Genomic DNA, 15150 nt, shown 5'->3' on the forward strand with positions numbered 1-15150 from the left:
AGATTCTTTAACCTGGTGCCATATTAATTGATAATTATTATATGACTTTTAATCTATTTTAACTCTGTATTATGTATATCCTGAAGCTGTTTATATTTTAGTAAAAAAAATCTGTACATTTGGTATGGTGTACTAGACTTGACATGAAGGGTCAGAGAAGAGTATGTGAATCTTAGTGCAAATCGTGTCTTACCTCTCTCCTTTCCTACTTCAGGCAGGAACATTTTTATAAAAAGTAATTACCCATGATTTTTTGGAGTCTGGTTTATAGAGAAGTACCCTTTATACTTAAGCTGATTGGTATATGGGTAAATTGGAAGTATTTTTTTGTGCTTCACTTTTGTACTAAGATGCATTGTGATTAATTTTTCTTCTTTTTATCAGCAGATTTCTACTTTTTATAGCTGCATGATTTGTTTCCTTGGTCATTCATTGTCTGTAATAAACGTTTATACTTCTTTTATTTTTTATTTCACTGAAGCAGCAGTATATAATCCAACTGGGATGTCTCCTTCATGACTAACTTTCATCTCTAGGAATACATTACTGTTAAAAATGGTGACTACAGATACATTACTTTTAACGAACACAGGTGGTAGAATTATAAAGGTAAAAATCCTTGGAAACATGAGTCTAATTTGATAGATAAGAAAATGAGGGGGCTTCCCTGGTGGCGCAGTGGTTGAGAGTCCGCCTGCCTATGCAGGGGACACGGGTTTGTGCCCCTGTCTGGGAAGATCCCACATGCCGTGGAGCGGCTGGGCCCGTGAGCCATGGCCGCTGAGCCTGCGCGTTTGAAGCCTGTGCTCCTCAATGGGAGAGGCCACAACAGTGAGAGGCCCGCGTACCGCAAAAAAAAAAAAAAAAAAAGAAAATGAGGGCAAAGAACTTATTCTAATAGAGAGTCTTTATAGTATAATTTCTAATGTCACTTCCTTGTCCCACTAAGAAGTACTTGCATAAAAGCAAGTTTGATTATAGCATTGGTTGAATATTTAAGCTTGATAAGGTAGCTGAGTTTAACAGATTCCCACCTCTGTTTCTTTTAGGTGAATCTGGACTGGGAAAGTCAACATTAATCAACTCATTATTCCTCACAGATTTGTATTCTCCAGAGTATCCAGGTCCTTCCCATAGAATAAAAAAGACTGTACAGGTATGTATATTGTTAACTGATGATAAAGTGGGGTAATGTTAACAGATACAAAACACATTCTATAACTTGTATTATATTTCCATAGAGGTAGATTTCAAGTTTGGCCTTAGCCAATGTAAAGTGGTAAACATGGTTACTGATAAAAAAGAGAGATTGATTTATTGAGAGAAGTGCAGGTAATTAGAGAAATTTTCTTGATTAGAACCTTAAAATTTGTCTTGAGGACCCTCCTAGAGAGTATACTGGGATGTAGTAACAGCTGGAGTTATGCTGCATTATGGTAGCTACTTGCTATATGTAGTAGCTATTTAAGTTTGCATGAGTTAAAAGTCAATAAAACTAAAAATTCACTTTCTCAGTTGCACCAGTCACATTTCAAATGCTCAGTAGTCATATGTGGCAAGTGGCTACCATTTGGGGCAGCACAGATATGTTTCCACCATTGCAGAAAATTCTGTTGGACAGCGTAGAGAAAACATGATTCGTGTGGAAGCCATTATTATTTAAATACAGTGTTCTGTATTAATGAGTGGCATGATACCACATGATAGTTGAATGGTAATAGCAATTTGTTAAGGCTTATAAGCTATGTGTGGTCTCATTTAGTACTTCTCGATCTTTAATGTATATTCAGATCACCTGGGGAGCTTGTTAAATTTAGTTCCTGTTCTGGTAGGTCTGAGGTGGGCTGAGATTCAGTATTTCTAACAAAATCCAAGGTGATGCTCATGTTACTGGCCCATATAGTGAAGTGCTAGACTCTCTAGCTCTGCATTGTCCAGTACAGTAGCTGGTAGCCACATGTGGCTGTTGAGCTCTTAAAATGTCTATAGTCCAAATTGAGATGTTATGCAAGTATAAAATACACCCCAGATTTTGAAGACTTAGTTTGTAAAAAAGAATGTTATTTCATTAATAAATTTTTCTATTGATTACATTTTGCAGTAATGATAATTGGTTATATTGGGTTAAATAAAATACATTAATTTTACCTGTTACTACTTTCTAAAGTGGCTACTGAAAATTTTAAAATTATGTGGCTCACATTACATTTTTGTTGGGCAGCACCGCTCTAAACTATTGATTGAAAAAATTGTTGATGGATTGATGCAGTAATACACAGCACAGAAGCAGAAGAGAAGTGGAGTAAACAGTTCTGGCAGTAGCATGTTTTATTGAGGAGGTGACTTTGGAGCTGGATATTTTATTTCACCTTTTTAAAGTTTTCTCTGTTTTAGGAATTAAAACAAATTTTTTTAAATTTATTTATTTTATTTATTTTTGGCTGCATTGGGTCTTTGTTGCTGCATGTGGGCTTTCTCTAATTGTGGCACGCGGGCTCAGTAGTTGCGGCTTGCGGGCCCTAGAGCACACGCTCAGTAGTTGTGGTGCGCAGGCTTAGTTGCTCCATGGCATGTGGGATCTTCCTGGACCAGGGCTCGAACCCGTGTCCCCTGCATTGGCAGGTGGATTCTTAACCACTGTGCCACCAGGGAAGCCCAGGAATTTAAAAAATATCCTTCATGGAGCTTGAGATTTCAAATTACCTACAAATATGTGTTCTGTTGATAAAAACTTGATACTGTACTTCATTGCTTATTTTGTGATGTATTGAATATTTTAACCCTAAGCAAGAAGATATACTTTTAGCTTTCTTAATTTAAGTATTTAAATCCAGGATTAGTGACTAGGTATGTAGAAGTGTTAAGGGAACACCACAGTGTAGATTCCTAAATTCAGGAATATTTACTGTAAAATATCTGTTAAATATTGATGGTCACATATTTACCAGTGGTGTTCTTGGTGATTAGTGCTGGTGAGGAAATTTTCTGAGTCCTCTTTGTAGTTTTAGCACATAGCATAATGCGAGGTCTAGATTAATAATAAAACAACACTCCGTGAGTCATTAACATCTTCCAGATACTATTCCAAACACTTTAGATGTATTTACTTATTTAATTCTTTCAGTAACTTTATGAGGTATGAGGTATTCTTATCCCCATTTTACAGATGTGGAAATTGAGGCACAGAGCTGGTGATATGCCAAGATCATGTAGTTAGAGTACCAGAACTAGGATACAAATCTAAGCACTCTGGTTTAGTCTGTAGTGTATCAACTGTACTATCCCTATACTGTAGATATTTAATAAGTGTTAGTTTAACAGATTAACCATTTCTTAATAAGTGGATTAGCTTTTCTTTACTTTTTAATAATGTTTGGTCCAACAAGTTGTTAGTTTTCTTTGATTTATATTGCCTTTTCCTTTAAAAACCTTACATATGGAGATAGTTTTCTCAGTTAGGCAATTTAGACAAAATGAAGACAAAATGATTTGATCAGTGAAGTCATCACTTCATAGTTATGTAATATATGAAAGTTTAGTTTAAAAAAAATCCAGAAAATTAGGTTATAAGGCTGATCTATCTGATGCTGGCTAGTAAGGAATACTTAAGAGAAGTGGTTTTTTGTTTGTTTTATTTTTAAAATATCAAATGGTGCACACGTAATGTTTGCTGTTGCTTATTAGATTTGAATTTTTAAGCTGGACTCTGGAGGGTATTGACTGACTGTAGGACTAGGCTTGAAATTCCAGTAAACTGCTTGGTGGATGATGGAAGCCACTTAACTCATAAAAGTTTTGTACCTTACCATGTTTTATTTTACTTTGTTTAATAAAGGCAAATGGACAATATTTCTAGCTCCCTTGATTCACCCAATGCAGTGATTTTTGCTAGTGCCTGAACAGGTGAAAGTATTGGCACATGCAATCTAAGGAATTCATCACATAGAAATCTAGTTTAACATGCTCTGCAACAAAGTATTTGCTCAAACAATGAGAGATTGTTTTACTCCCCCTCCCCCCAACCTAGTTCTTACACTTGTCCACTTTTGGCTTATTCTGCTCTGACCAAACCAACCTCCTTGCTGTTCTTTGAACAGGCTAATCCTACTTCCACCGCAGGGGCCTTCCACTTCTGTTTCTCGCTTGCTTCATAATTTTCATCAGTTCTCTGCTTAAAAGTTGCTTTCTTAAGGAGGCCTCTCCTGACCACCCTATAAACTTCTAATTCCCACCCCAGGCTCCAAATGTGTAAGCTCTATAGGGGTAGGAACTTCACTTTATTCACTGCTGCAAGCTAAGTTCCTAGAACTGCATCTGTTATACGTTAACATCCCATATTTGTTGAATGACTGAACAAACAAGTTTTAAAAATTTATAAGACTTAGTGTTTAGTTGGGATATTTCAGACTTTGAGGGTCTTTGAAGTTCTGTTTATCTTTCTTTGGGTCTGTGAAGTTTTATAAAACACTATCATAGATTAAGTGGAATAATTTAAAATTTGAGAATCTTTTGAAATTTTAAATTTGATTATCTTTATTGAAGTTTTGTTGATTATTTTTATTTTGTCTTGAGCAAAATTTTTTTAATTTAATTTTTAAATTGATGTGTAATTTGTGTACTAAAAGGGCACAAATTTAAGCATAGAACTTGATGAGTTTTTATATATGTATTCATATATCCAGTTAACCACACCCAGATTAAGATATAGTATGTTTCTAGGACCCTGGAAGACTTCCTTATGCCTCCTCTCACTCAGTATTATACCCACCCCTAAATTAAACACCTTTCTGACTTCTATCTCCATAGATTAATTTTGTATGTTCTTGAACTTCATTTAGATATATTCCTGTCTGATTTCTTTCACTGAAGATTATGTCTGTGGTATTTATTCATGTTGTATAACTGTAGTTCTTTTCATCATTGTATAATATTCCACTGCATGAATATATCACAGTGTATCCCCTCTGTTGTAGATAAGCGTTTGGGCTTTCACTTTTTGACTAACGTAAATATTCTTGTATATATCTTTTGGTGGACATAAGTACTCATTTCTGTTGTGCATATATGTGTGCATAAAGACATTTCATCATTTCATTTTATTTTCTTTCATTTCTTATGAGATTGAACATGTCTTTTATACTCATTAATTGTTCAGATTTCATTGAGTGCTTTGACCATCTTAATATTTCCTATCTTTTTCTTCTTAATTTGGAGAGAAGTATCTTATCTAGGTAATAGTCCCTTACATTTCAGTCATTGCAGATAATTTCTCCCAGGCTGGCATCTGTTAAAGGTGGTGGGAGAGGCTCTCAGTTTGTCAGAATTCTATTTACATTGGCCTGTCTCCAAAATAATCCTGTCTAAACTCACTTTGCCTTCCTTTTTAAGATAACACAAGTGTCCTCTTCTATTGTGAATATCTTCCTAGCTCTCCCTGTTTTGAAAACAAAGGAGTAATTAGGACTAAGGGTACCTCTAGTAAGATTTTTAAGACAAAGGCTTGTGTACCACTGTTAAATCTCCCCCCTTTACCAAAAGTGAGACATTAACATTTGAGAACTGGGTTGATCCTGATTAGAATCCCAGAGAAGTCCTCTTTCCTGACTGTACCATGGAGGTATTCCTTGATACACTGGAGACAAGATGAAGATCATCTGAACTCTTTTCTTCACTTACCCAGGAGAGAACATGACATGTTCCTAGTCATTCAGTGTAGTTAGAGAATAGAATGTAGTTTTCTTTTACAGTTGACTGGCTTTTCACCAAGCTCGATAATCTAGCAGATGATCTGCTCTTAGATGCTCTTAAATTCTTTTAGTGAAGAGTGATTCAGAAGTATTACATCTCAGCCCAGACATATTAGACCAGGAAAAACATACAATCCTGAGTTTCAGAAGGCAAATATTTGCAATTTCCCTGACCTGAAGCCTTTCTGGAACACTTCCAACTGTCAAAAAGGAGAAGAAGAGAAGAAACATCCTGTGATGTGGCCAAATAGGGAGTGAAATTTTAATAAAGACCACAATTTCATAACCTCTTCCCTAAGCATTATTTATTTACAAGAGGCTTATATCTTAAGAAATTCCTTCACATTCACAGTCTTGGAAGGAGGGAGAAACCATCTACTCTGAGCAGAGAAATGATTCTGAGTTTCCAGTATATCAGTGGTTCTGATTTGAGTGAACTTTCAGTAATAGATAGAAGTCTTCTGAGATTAATTCCCATCCTCCTATCTTTGGCCTTAGGTACCTGAGCTGTGCAGTTCCAAATGTGAGCTGACATTCTAGTCCTGTAGTTCTTTATACCAGTGGTTCTCAAAGTTCAGTGTGTATCACAATCACTTGGAAGCCTTGCTCAAACAGATTGTTGAGTCCCCCTCCGCAGAGTTTTCTGTTTAGTCGGTTTGAGGCAGGGCCCAAAGAATTTGCATTTCCAGTAAGTTCCCAAACTATGCAGCTGCCAGTCTGGGTACTATACTTTGTGGACCACTGCTCTGTAGTGTTTCTGGACTGCTGCAGACTGGTTTCATCCTATCTCTGTGGGAAGAAAGTAAGAGAGTGAACTGTTTTTCCTTAGTTCTTTCAGAATATTTCAAATTGAATGAAATGGCACCATGTTACTTTCACTTTCATTCATATATATATTTTCCCAATAGACTGATTAAAATAAAGCGATAGGGCTTCCCTGGTGGCGCAGTGGTTGAGAGTCCACCTGCCGATGCAGGGGACACGGGTTCATGCCCCAGTCCGGGAAGATCCCACATGCCGCTGAGCAGCTAGGCCCATGAGCCATGGCTGAGCCTGCGCGTCTGGAGCCTGTGCTCCGCAACGGGAGAGGCCACAACAGTGAGAGGCCCGCGTACCGCAAAAAAATAAATAAGAATAAAATAAAATAAAATAAAGTGATAGAAGAAGTTGAACACTTGAGCTCTACTTCATATCCCAATCTCAAATATAGGTGCTCAGGTTAACAAAAATTTTAAGAAAAATATTACATACAATGTTGTATATATGGTAGCAAATTTTATAATTTTGTTATATTTGAAAATATATCTTATTTCATGTCAGCAAAAGGTTGCCAACTGCCTCCTAGGGAAAGACTGTCCTTTATTCTGAGACTAAATCCATTTCAGTTTCTTTTGTGAAATGACAGTGCTAGTTTTTTTTTTTCAAGTTCTTTGTTGGTAGCCTTATGTTGGTCCCCTTTAAAACTTTTTTTCTTGGTCTGTGAAGTCCAATAAATCACTATTTTAGATTAAATGGGTATGAAAATTTTGGAGGTGAGAAGAAGTGAAAACAGTGAACCCTATCCCTAAGATAACATCTTATGACTTCTTGGAACATTTTTGTAGAGTCCAATTAGGAAACTCTCCTGTTGATGTTGGTCCAGTTTTGATAGTTTTTTGAACCAGTCATAACACAGAACAGATGATTGAATGCTTGTCTTCTACCAGGTTTGAGGGCTACAAGGATGATGGACACAGAGTTCTCAAGGATGTCACAGTCATATGAAGGATATAGCAAACAATTATGATTTAGTGAGAAAGGTGCTGCTATAGGGTGGTATAGGTGACCTTGGCAAAGTATATTTTAGTGAAACAGTAGGAATAGAGGGGAAGATGACAGTGGGTTGAGAAGTGATTTGTGAGGCAGTGAAGATGGGGGTAGAGCTATGAAGGAAGGGATGAGAGGGAATACCTAGAGGTTGAGTGCAGGGGACAGAGACAGTGGTTTGGTTTTTATTTCCAAGAAAGACCTGAGAATGTTTGTATCCTGTGGGGAATCATTCCCTAAGAGATAAGAGATTGAAGATACAGGGGAAATAGTCTAAATAGTTGTCAAAATGACTCTAAAATGGAAATTGGTCAAATCCCCAGCATAGATTGAGAAATTAGCCTTAGGAAAAAAAGGGATCTATTCCACTGAACGGGAGGGAAGATTCAGTGTTGCTTCAAACAAATTGGGGATGCTGTTGGGAACCCTCCTACACTGTTGGTAGGAATGTGAATTGGTGAAGCCACTATGGAGAACAATATGGAGGTTCCTTAAAAAGCTAAAAACAGAGGTACTATATGACCCAGCAATCTCACTCCTGGGCATATATCTGGAGAGAACTCTAATTCAAAAAGATACATGCACCCCAGTGTTCACAGCAGCACTATCTAAGACATGGAAGTAACCTAAATGTCTACTGACAGATGAATGGATAAAGAAGATGTGGTGTATACACACAAACACACACACACCCCACACACAATGGAATACTACTCAGCCATAAAAAAGAATGAAATAATGCCATTGCAGCAACATGGACGGACCTAGAGATTATTATATGAAGTGAAGTACATCAGAAAGAGAAAGACAAATACCATATGATATCACTTATGTGGAATCTAAAAAAATGATACAAATGAATTTGTTTACAAAACAGAAGCGGACTCACAGACTTAGAAAACAAACTTATAGTTACCAAGGGGGAAGGGGGGGGATTAATTAGGAATTTGGGATTAACATGTACACACCACTATACATAAAATAGATAAAAAACAGGGACCTACTGTATAGCACAGGGAACTATATTCAATATCTTGTAATAAGCTATAATGGAAAATCTGAATATATATATATATACACACACACACACACACACATATACATACATACATACTTTGCTGTACACCTGAAACAATGTAAATCAACTATACTTCAGTTTTTAAAGATTAAATAATAAATAGCAACAACAAATTGGGGGTGCTCTCCTCTTCCAGCAGAGATCAAGTGCTTTGCTGAGCATGGTGGCAGAGATTGTAATGTAGAGCTTGGGAAGAGCCATACTGGGAGGGACATGAGTTGAAGGAGCAAACAAATAAAAGCCTTACTGTGAGAGGCATGAGATGAAGGAACAAGTAAAAGGATCATCATATGGCATGGAAATTCCTGTCAAAGTTGAAGTTTATGGATTTTATGGAAAGGTATCTGAGCTGGAATGGAAAAGAAAGGATTGGGGAGGGGGGTTTGCTAATAGAAAATGAAAGGGACAAGGGAATTAAGATCTCAGTGTAAGGAGACAAGGGAATGAGGTGTAGTGGTTCAGAGAGTGGAAGGCAGAATTAGAATCTTCAGATCAAGTTTCTTTTCAGCTAGTTCTGGGTCTTGATGAGAGGGAAGTAGTCTTTAAGCATAACTATTCTGTTGGTTATTGCCTCTTTAAGTTTCTTGTTGAACATAATGAAGTGTTTAAGATGATGTTTGTCTTTTGAGTTATTAAATAATCAAAATAGATTTTGTGTTTGAGCTAAGTGGAATATCACAGGCCGTTCAAGTATCTACTATTCAAGTCTGCAGAGTTTTGGTTGTAATGCCACCTCCTGAGCAAGTATAGTTGGAGGTAAACTCCTGACAGAAAATTTTAAACCTCTCCTCAAATTTTAATATAGTTAATTAAGTAACACTTTTTATTTATCTTTAAAAAATGACTCAGACATTAAGTTAGAAAAGTGTAGTGTATTTAATAGTCTTTCAAAAATGGAAGAACTGAAGCTGTATAAACAGTGAAAGTTTGACTTTTTCTTTCTCTCAGATTGAAAAACTGAAAATATTAGAAAAAAGTGTGGGTTTCTGGAATCTAGGAATCCAAAAGAGCCCTTAATTAATTATTTATACATAGACAATAAAATAGGCTTCAGTTTTATTTTTCAGAGAGAAACTCAGTTGAAAGTGCCCTTGATTCATTCTTTTGGAACTCTGAGTGATGCCATAAAATATGCTGATGTGACCTGCTTAAGTAAAGTGCATGGGAAAGTGGCCATTTGGAATAGATTTCTTAAGAAAAGTTTGAAATTCCTGGACTTGAACTAATTTGTTTTCCATGGATCCCATGAGGATACTTGCAAAACCAGATGATAGGATACAGTTGGATCCTGTGAATGGCACTAGTTTACAGTTATGTTTTCTGGATTTCTTCCATATGTTGCCGTCTTCATTGTATTTGACCATGTATGGATACACAGAATTTCATAGGCCAAAGAAGAAAAGAAGCTTTATAAACAGACTCGTTAAAGCATATAAAATACAGATCTTCATTTTTCTTGTCATTTCAGTAAACAATTAAGTTGTTCAACTATTTTTTTTTTTAAACAAGGAAACAAAAATCTTAAAATTTAAGCTGTTATGGTGTGTGATTAGTATACAACCTAGTACTGAAGGTAGAAATGGGCTTTGTTTGGTAATAAGGGAACCAGAAATGGTTTGGAGTAAAATCAGGAGATGATTCATGCAGAACAATTACATTTTTGCATCAGTTCTAATATACGGTACTGTGTCATTTAAAAGAATTGTTAGGTGAAGGGCTGGTATGATTACTTTGGATATTTCTGCTTCAATGACAGTTACCATAAATGAATAACCTGTTTTTTTTTGTTTGTTTTGTTTTGTTTTTGCGGTACACGGACCTCTCACTGTTGTGGCCTCTCCCGTTGCGGAGCACAGGCTCCGGACGCGCAGGCTCAGCGGCCATGGCTCACGGGCCCAGTTGCTCCACAGCATGTGGGATCTTCCCGGACCGGGGCACGAACCCGTGTCCCCTGCATTGGCAGGCGGACTCTCAACCACTGCGCCACCAGGGAAGCCCCCCCGCCTTTTTTAATGGAGATATAATTGACATATAACCAGATTGTCCTTTTTAACTATAGAGGACCACCAGATATATAGAATGTGAACTTCCTAAGCCACATGAAGTAATATCACTTAATTTTTTTTAGTTTTGATAATCTGCTCTAATGAGTCTGATTATTTCTGTAGTTATTTGGTTTCCCTCATGTTATTACAGTAAGCTGGTATCAGACAAACTGTATTATCTTAGCTATGTGGTGTGAAACAGTGGTCTCCCAAGCAGTGTTGCAACCATTGTTGATATTGAAGGTGACCAGAAAATATTAGAACCCTTTTATTTATTTGTTTGTTTGTTTATTTATTTATTTATTTTATTTATTTATTTATTTATTTATTTAGCAGTACGCGGGCCTCTCACTGTTGTGGCCTCTCCCGTTGCGGAGCACAGGCTCTGGATGCACAGGCTCAGCGGCCATGGCCTACAGGCCCAGCCGCTCCGTGGCATGTGGGATCTTCCCGGACCGGGGCACGAACTCATGTCCCCTCATCGGCAGGCAGACTCTCAACCACTGCGCCACCAGGGAAGCCCAGAACCCTTATTTATTGATGTTTACTTTTTTAATTTATGAGAAATTGACACTAGTATTTAATGTTCAGATTGCCAATTGTGTATGTTTGGTAGGTAAATAAACATACTTATATTGGGGATGTTTAAAATTTTCACTGGTAGTTTACACTAGGATCAAAGCAGTCTGAAGACCATTGGTCTAAAAGATAAGAGCTTTGTCCCTTATTTGTCTAAAAGATTGGAAGCCTCGCCATGGACACGCATGTCCAAATCTCAGGCAGTATTTTCAGTTTCAGCAAGTTTCTTTTTTGATAATACTCTTTTAACAAAATAATTTTTGATTGCTATCAGCCTTCACTGTCCAATTCAGTAGTCACTAAGCCACATGAAGTTATTTGAATTTAAGTTAATTCAAGTTAAATAAAATTAAACATTCAGCTCCTCAGTCGCTCTAGTCACATTTCAAGGGGTAAGTAGCCACATGGACAAGCAGCTACCATATTGGATAGTGTAGACAAAGAACATTTCCATCATTTCAGAAAGTTCTATTGGACAATGCTGCTATACACTTTCTTGCTCAGCAGTCTTAGTCTCAACTCCTCATCCATCAGCTAACATCTCTAAGAAAATGTCAAAAGGAAATGGAAAGACATCATCATTTCTGAGATCTCTAAAGGTGAACCAAACTTTTTCTACCCAGAAATTAGTTGCTCTTCCTTTCCAAACATTGTTAACCAACATAAATAGTTGAAGTTGCTTTTCATGTGATTACCTTTCCCTCTTAAGTCTAGTGGTACTTATTGGTACAATAATTTGTACCATCTTATGGCTTGTAGCACTCAAAGTTTGAGTATAATTCTTGCCTCTTAAGTTAGCCTATCAGCATAATTGAAACCTCTAGTTTTAATAAACACTTGATATAAATTGAATGAAAGCCTATCTTTTTCTAGGAGAATGATTCCCCTTTTCTGTTTGAATCAGTGTTTGCTTTATGTAGCAGCAGGGTATGCCCAAGATGAATGAATTTTACATTCTAAAACAGAGTTTGGGGTTACAAAAATATTTTAGACTGTAGAAGGAAATGTTATTGTTTTTAAGTCCAAATACCTTTTCTCAAAGAGAAGGTTTTTACAAATTCTGAAGAGAAGTGAAGATTTTAATCAGAGTTAGTAGGGTTTTACCCTACCAGAATACATTTTTTTTCAGTGCCTTGACCTTTGCTGATTGCTTTGGCCTGAATGTACAGTAACACATTTGAGAAGAGAATTGTATCTTAGCCATAACGTAAACACAGTGTAAATAATTAGAGCCATGCTGAGAAAGATTTGCAAATGTTAATAAGTTCACTTGAGTAATTGGTTTGGACTAAACTAGATGGAGATAGTCCAGGAAAACGTTTACTGCAAATGGTAAATTAAATGTCCTTGTCTGATTAATTACATTTGATCTCTATGAATTACTTAATCATTCAAGCACATTGTTTATTTGTATTATTAGATGTGCATTTAGGTTACATAAGTATTGTATGGCTTTAGTAATTAATATTATTTTATCAGTTCCTGTTTTCCTTCTCTGTACCAACAGTGAGCCGTAAACCCACTATTTACATATGTGCTTTTCTTTTAAATAACCAAGACTTCTAACAGTAATTGATTCTAAAGAAAGTGTGTAGGTGAGTAGATTTAGTTTGCAAAAAGCTTCCCATTTGGTTTTGATTAACACTCATCTCCCTACCTCTCATGTTGTAGGAAACCAAGGATATAATGTATGGTATTAATATCTATACCAATGACTTTTACAGGTGGAACAATCCAAAGTTTTAATCAAAGAAGGTGGTGTTCAGTTGCTGCTCACAATAGTTGATACCCCAGGATTTGGAGATGCGGTGGATAATAGTAATTGGTAAGAAGGGTTTGTCACTGCTGCTTTCCACTGCATTTGGGGATGGGGGTGGTTAGACTTTTTTACCTTAACATTTTAAAATTTCTCATCTTAGTGAAGGTCACTGAACTTTATGTAGTATGACTTGGGTTCATATATCAACTTTGCCACTTGTCATGTTGCTTAACTTCTTTGAACTGATTTCTATAAAATGAAGATAACACCTTTCATAGAAGTATTTTGAAGACAGATTCTAAAATATAGATAAAAGAATTCTCATTAGTATAAGAAACTTGAAACTTTTCATTCTTTACTATAATTTTATCCATTTTCTGTCACATCCTAATTTAAACCTGATTTTAGACCTTCAGTTTTTCCATAAGTTGTAAGTGAAGAAAACACCCGTGGCTTTCTAATTGGAAACAATATCTTAGTAGCTTATAAAAAATATTTTAATTTTTCTTTGAGTTCCACACTGTTTTTTTGTTTTGTTTATATTTATTATTTGGCTGCGTCGGTTCTTTGTTGTGGCACGCAGGATCTTCGTTGGGGCACGTAGGCTTCTCTCTAGTTGCGGCGAGCAGGCTCTAGAGTGCTCAGGCTTAGTTGCCCCACGGCATGTGGGATCTTAGTTCCCCGACCAGGGACTGAACCTACTTCCCCTGCATTGGAAGGCGGATTCTTAACCACTGGACCACCAGGGAAGTCCCAAGTTGCACATTGTTTTTTGAAGTAAATTTCTGTCGACTTTTGAAACACCTAAGTAACAGTTCATTATGAGGTTTCTGTATTGTTTAATCTTTTCATTTGAAATATAAAACTCTTTGAATATAATTTTTCATATTGTAAAGTGTCTTAGCATTGATATACTTATTAATGCAAGTAATATAATTTAGTTGTGTCTGACTCTAAACAGTTTTATTCTGTTTGGAAAGTTTAGAAATAATGAATCAAGATTTATTCAACATAATTTATATGTTTTTGAATCAGTATATATAGAATAATTTGAGATGTCTTCCATTGGTTACATTGGTTTTGTGTATTTAAAAATATTGATTATTGCCCTTTAACAGAGTCATCAGTTGTATGTTCATATGTAGAATTACAACTTAATTATTTTATCTGCATTCTACAGCTGGCAGCCTGTTATCGACTACATTGATAGTAAGTTTGAGGACTACCTAAATGCAGAATCTAGAGTGAACAGACGTCAGATGCCTGATAACAGAGTGCAGTGTTGTTTATACTTCATTGCTCCTTCAGGACATGGGTCAGTACCTTGATGCTTCTGATAACCTTTTTTGTTGTTGTTGTTTTATTATTACTCATCTTTGGGTGCATATTTTAGTAACCCTCATCTCTGTGGAGTACATTTAACTTTACCAGTTGTGAAGTTCCAAATTCCATATAAAAATGGCTTATAGGAAGCCTTTTTTAAAGTCCTAGACAAGCTAACAATGATTTTACTTCTTAGTTTGTCATGCATAAGACTTTACCTGCTTCATGGAAAGGAATATTGTTTCCATCATGTTTGGTGTCTCAGTGTGGCTAATTTAGCTTTCTTTTTGACCAATCTGCCACTAATTGAACGATCAAATAAGGAGAAACAGCCATAAAAATTAGCTAGACATATTCTAAGAAACTCCAAAGATATTATTTACTGTAGATCTAGTAGAGAAGGCTGCAAAAAAAACTTAAATACCAAGGTTCTCATGTGCCATTTCTTTCTTCACTAAATCTACTTGTCCTCTTGTTTCACCTAAGCTGTCACAGTCAAATTGTTTAAGTATCATATCATCAGTACTAACCTTCTACTTATTAGGAGTTAAAATTAAGATCTGAGTATCTGGACATTTATTTGATCTGATTGTTCTGTTTGTTAGTACGGCCAGCCTATACTCCTTGTTTTGTTGTTTGTATTTCTTTGTCATTTTGAATAGATATGTGGGTCATTGTCAACTGCAGGTGTTCGTAATTACTCTTCTTTCATCTTTGGATAAATGACTCAGCATAACTTAGCCACCTGATGATTGTAACTCCACCATCTCTCCACCAGAAGGAACTGGACTGTTTTATAGCATCAGACTAAAT

At 36.2% G+C, this 15150-nt stretch overlaps 1 protein-coding gene across 3 annotated transcripts in view; it reads left to right on the forward strand.

Annotated features, from left to right (window-relative positions):
• SEPTIN7 (septin 7) overlaps window positions 1-15150 on the forward strand; it is a 108151-nt gene that overhangs the window by 59814 nt on the left and 33187 nt on the right. For all 3 annotated transcript variants that reach the window (XM_081243911.1, XM_081243910.1, XM_081243909.1), the window contains exons 3-5: window positions 1050-1156; window positions 12980-13080; window positions 14195-14329. In XM_081243911.1, coding sequence (XP_081100037.1) covers window positions 1050-1156; window positions 12980-13080; window positions 14195-14329 — 343 coding nt within the window. The remainder of the gene's footprint in view (window positions 1-1049; window positions 1157-12979; window positions 13081-14194; window positions 14330-15150) is intronic.

The sequence above is a fragment of the Mesoplodon bidens genome, assembly GCF_964165515.1.
Source record: "Mesoplodon bidens genome assembly, chromosome: 9".
Taxonomy (NCBI): domain Eukaryota; kingdom Metazoa; phylum Chordata; class Mammalia; order Artiodactyla; family Ziphiidae; genus Mesoplodon; species Mesoplodon bidens.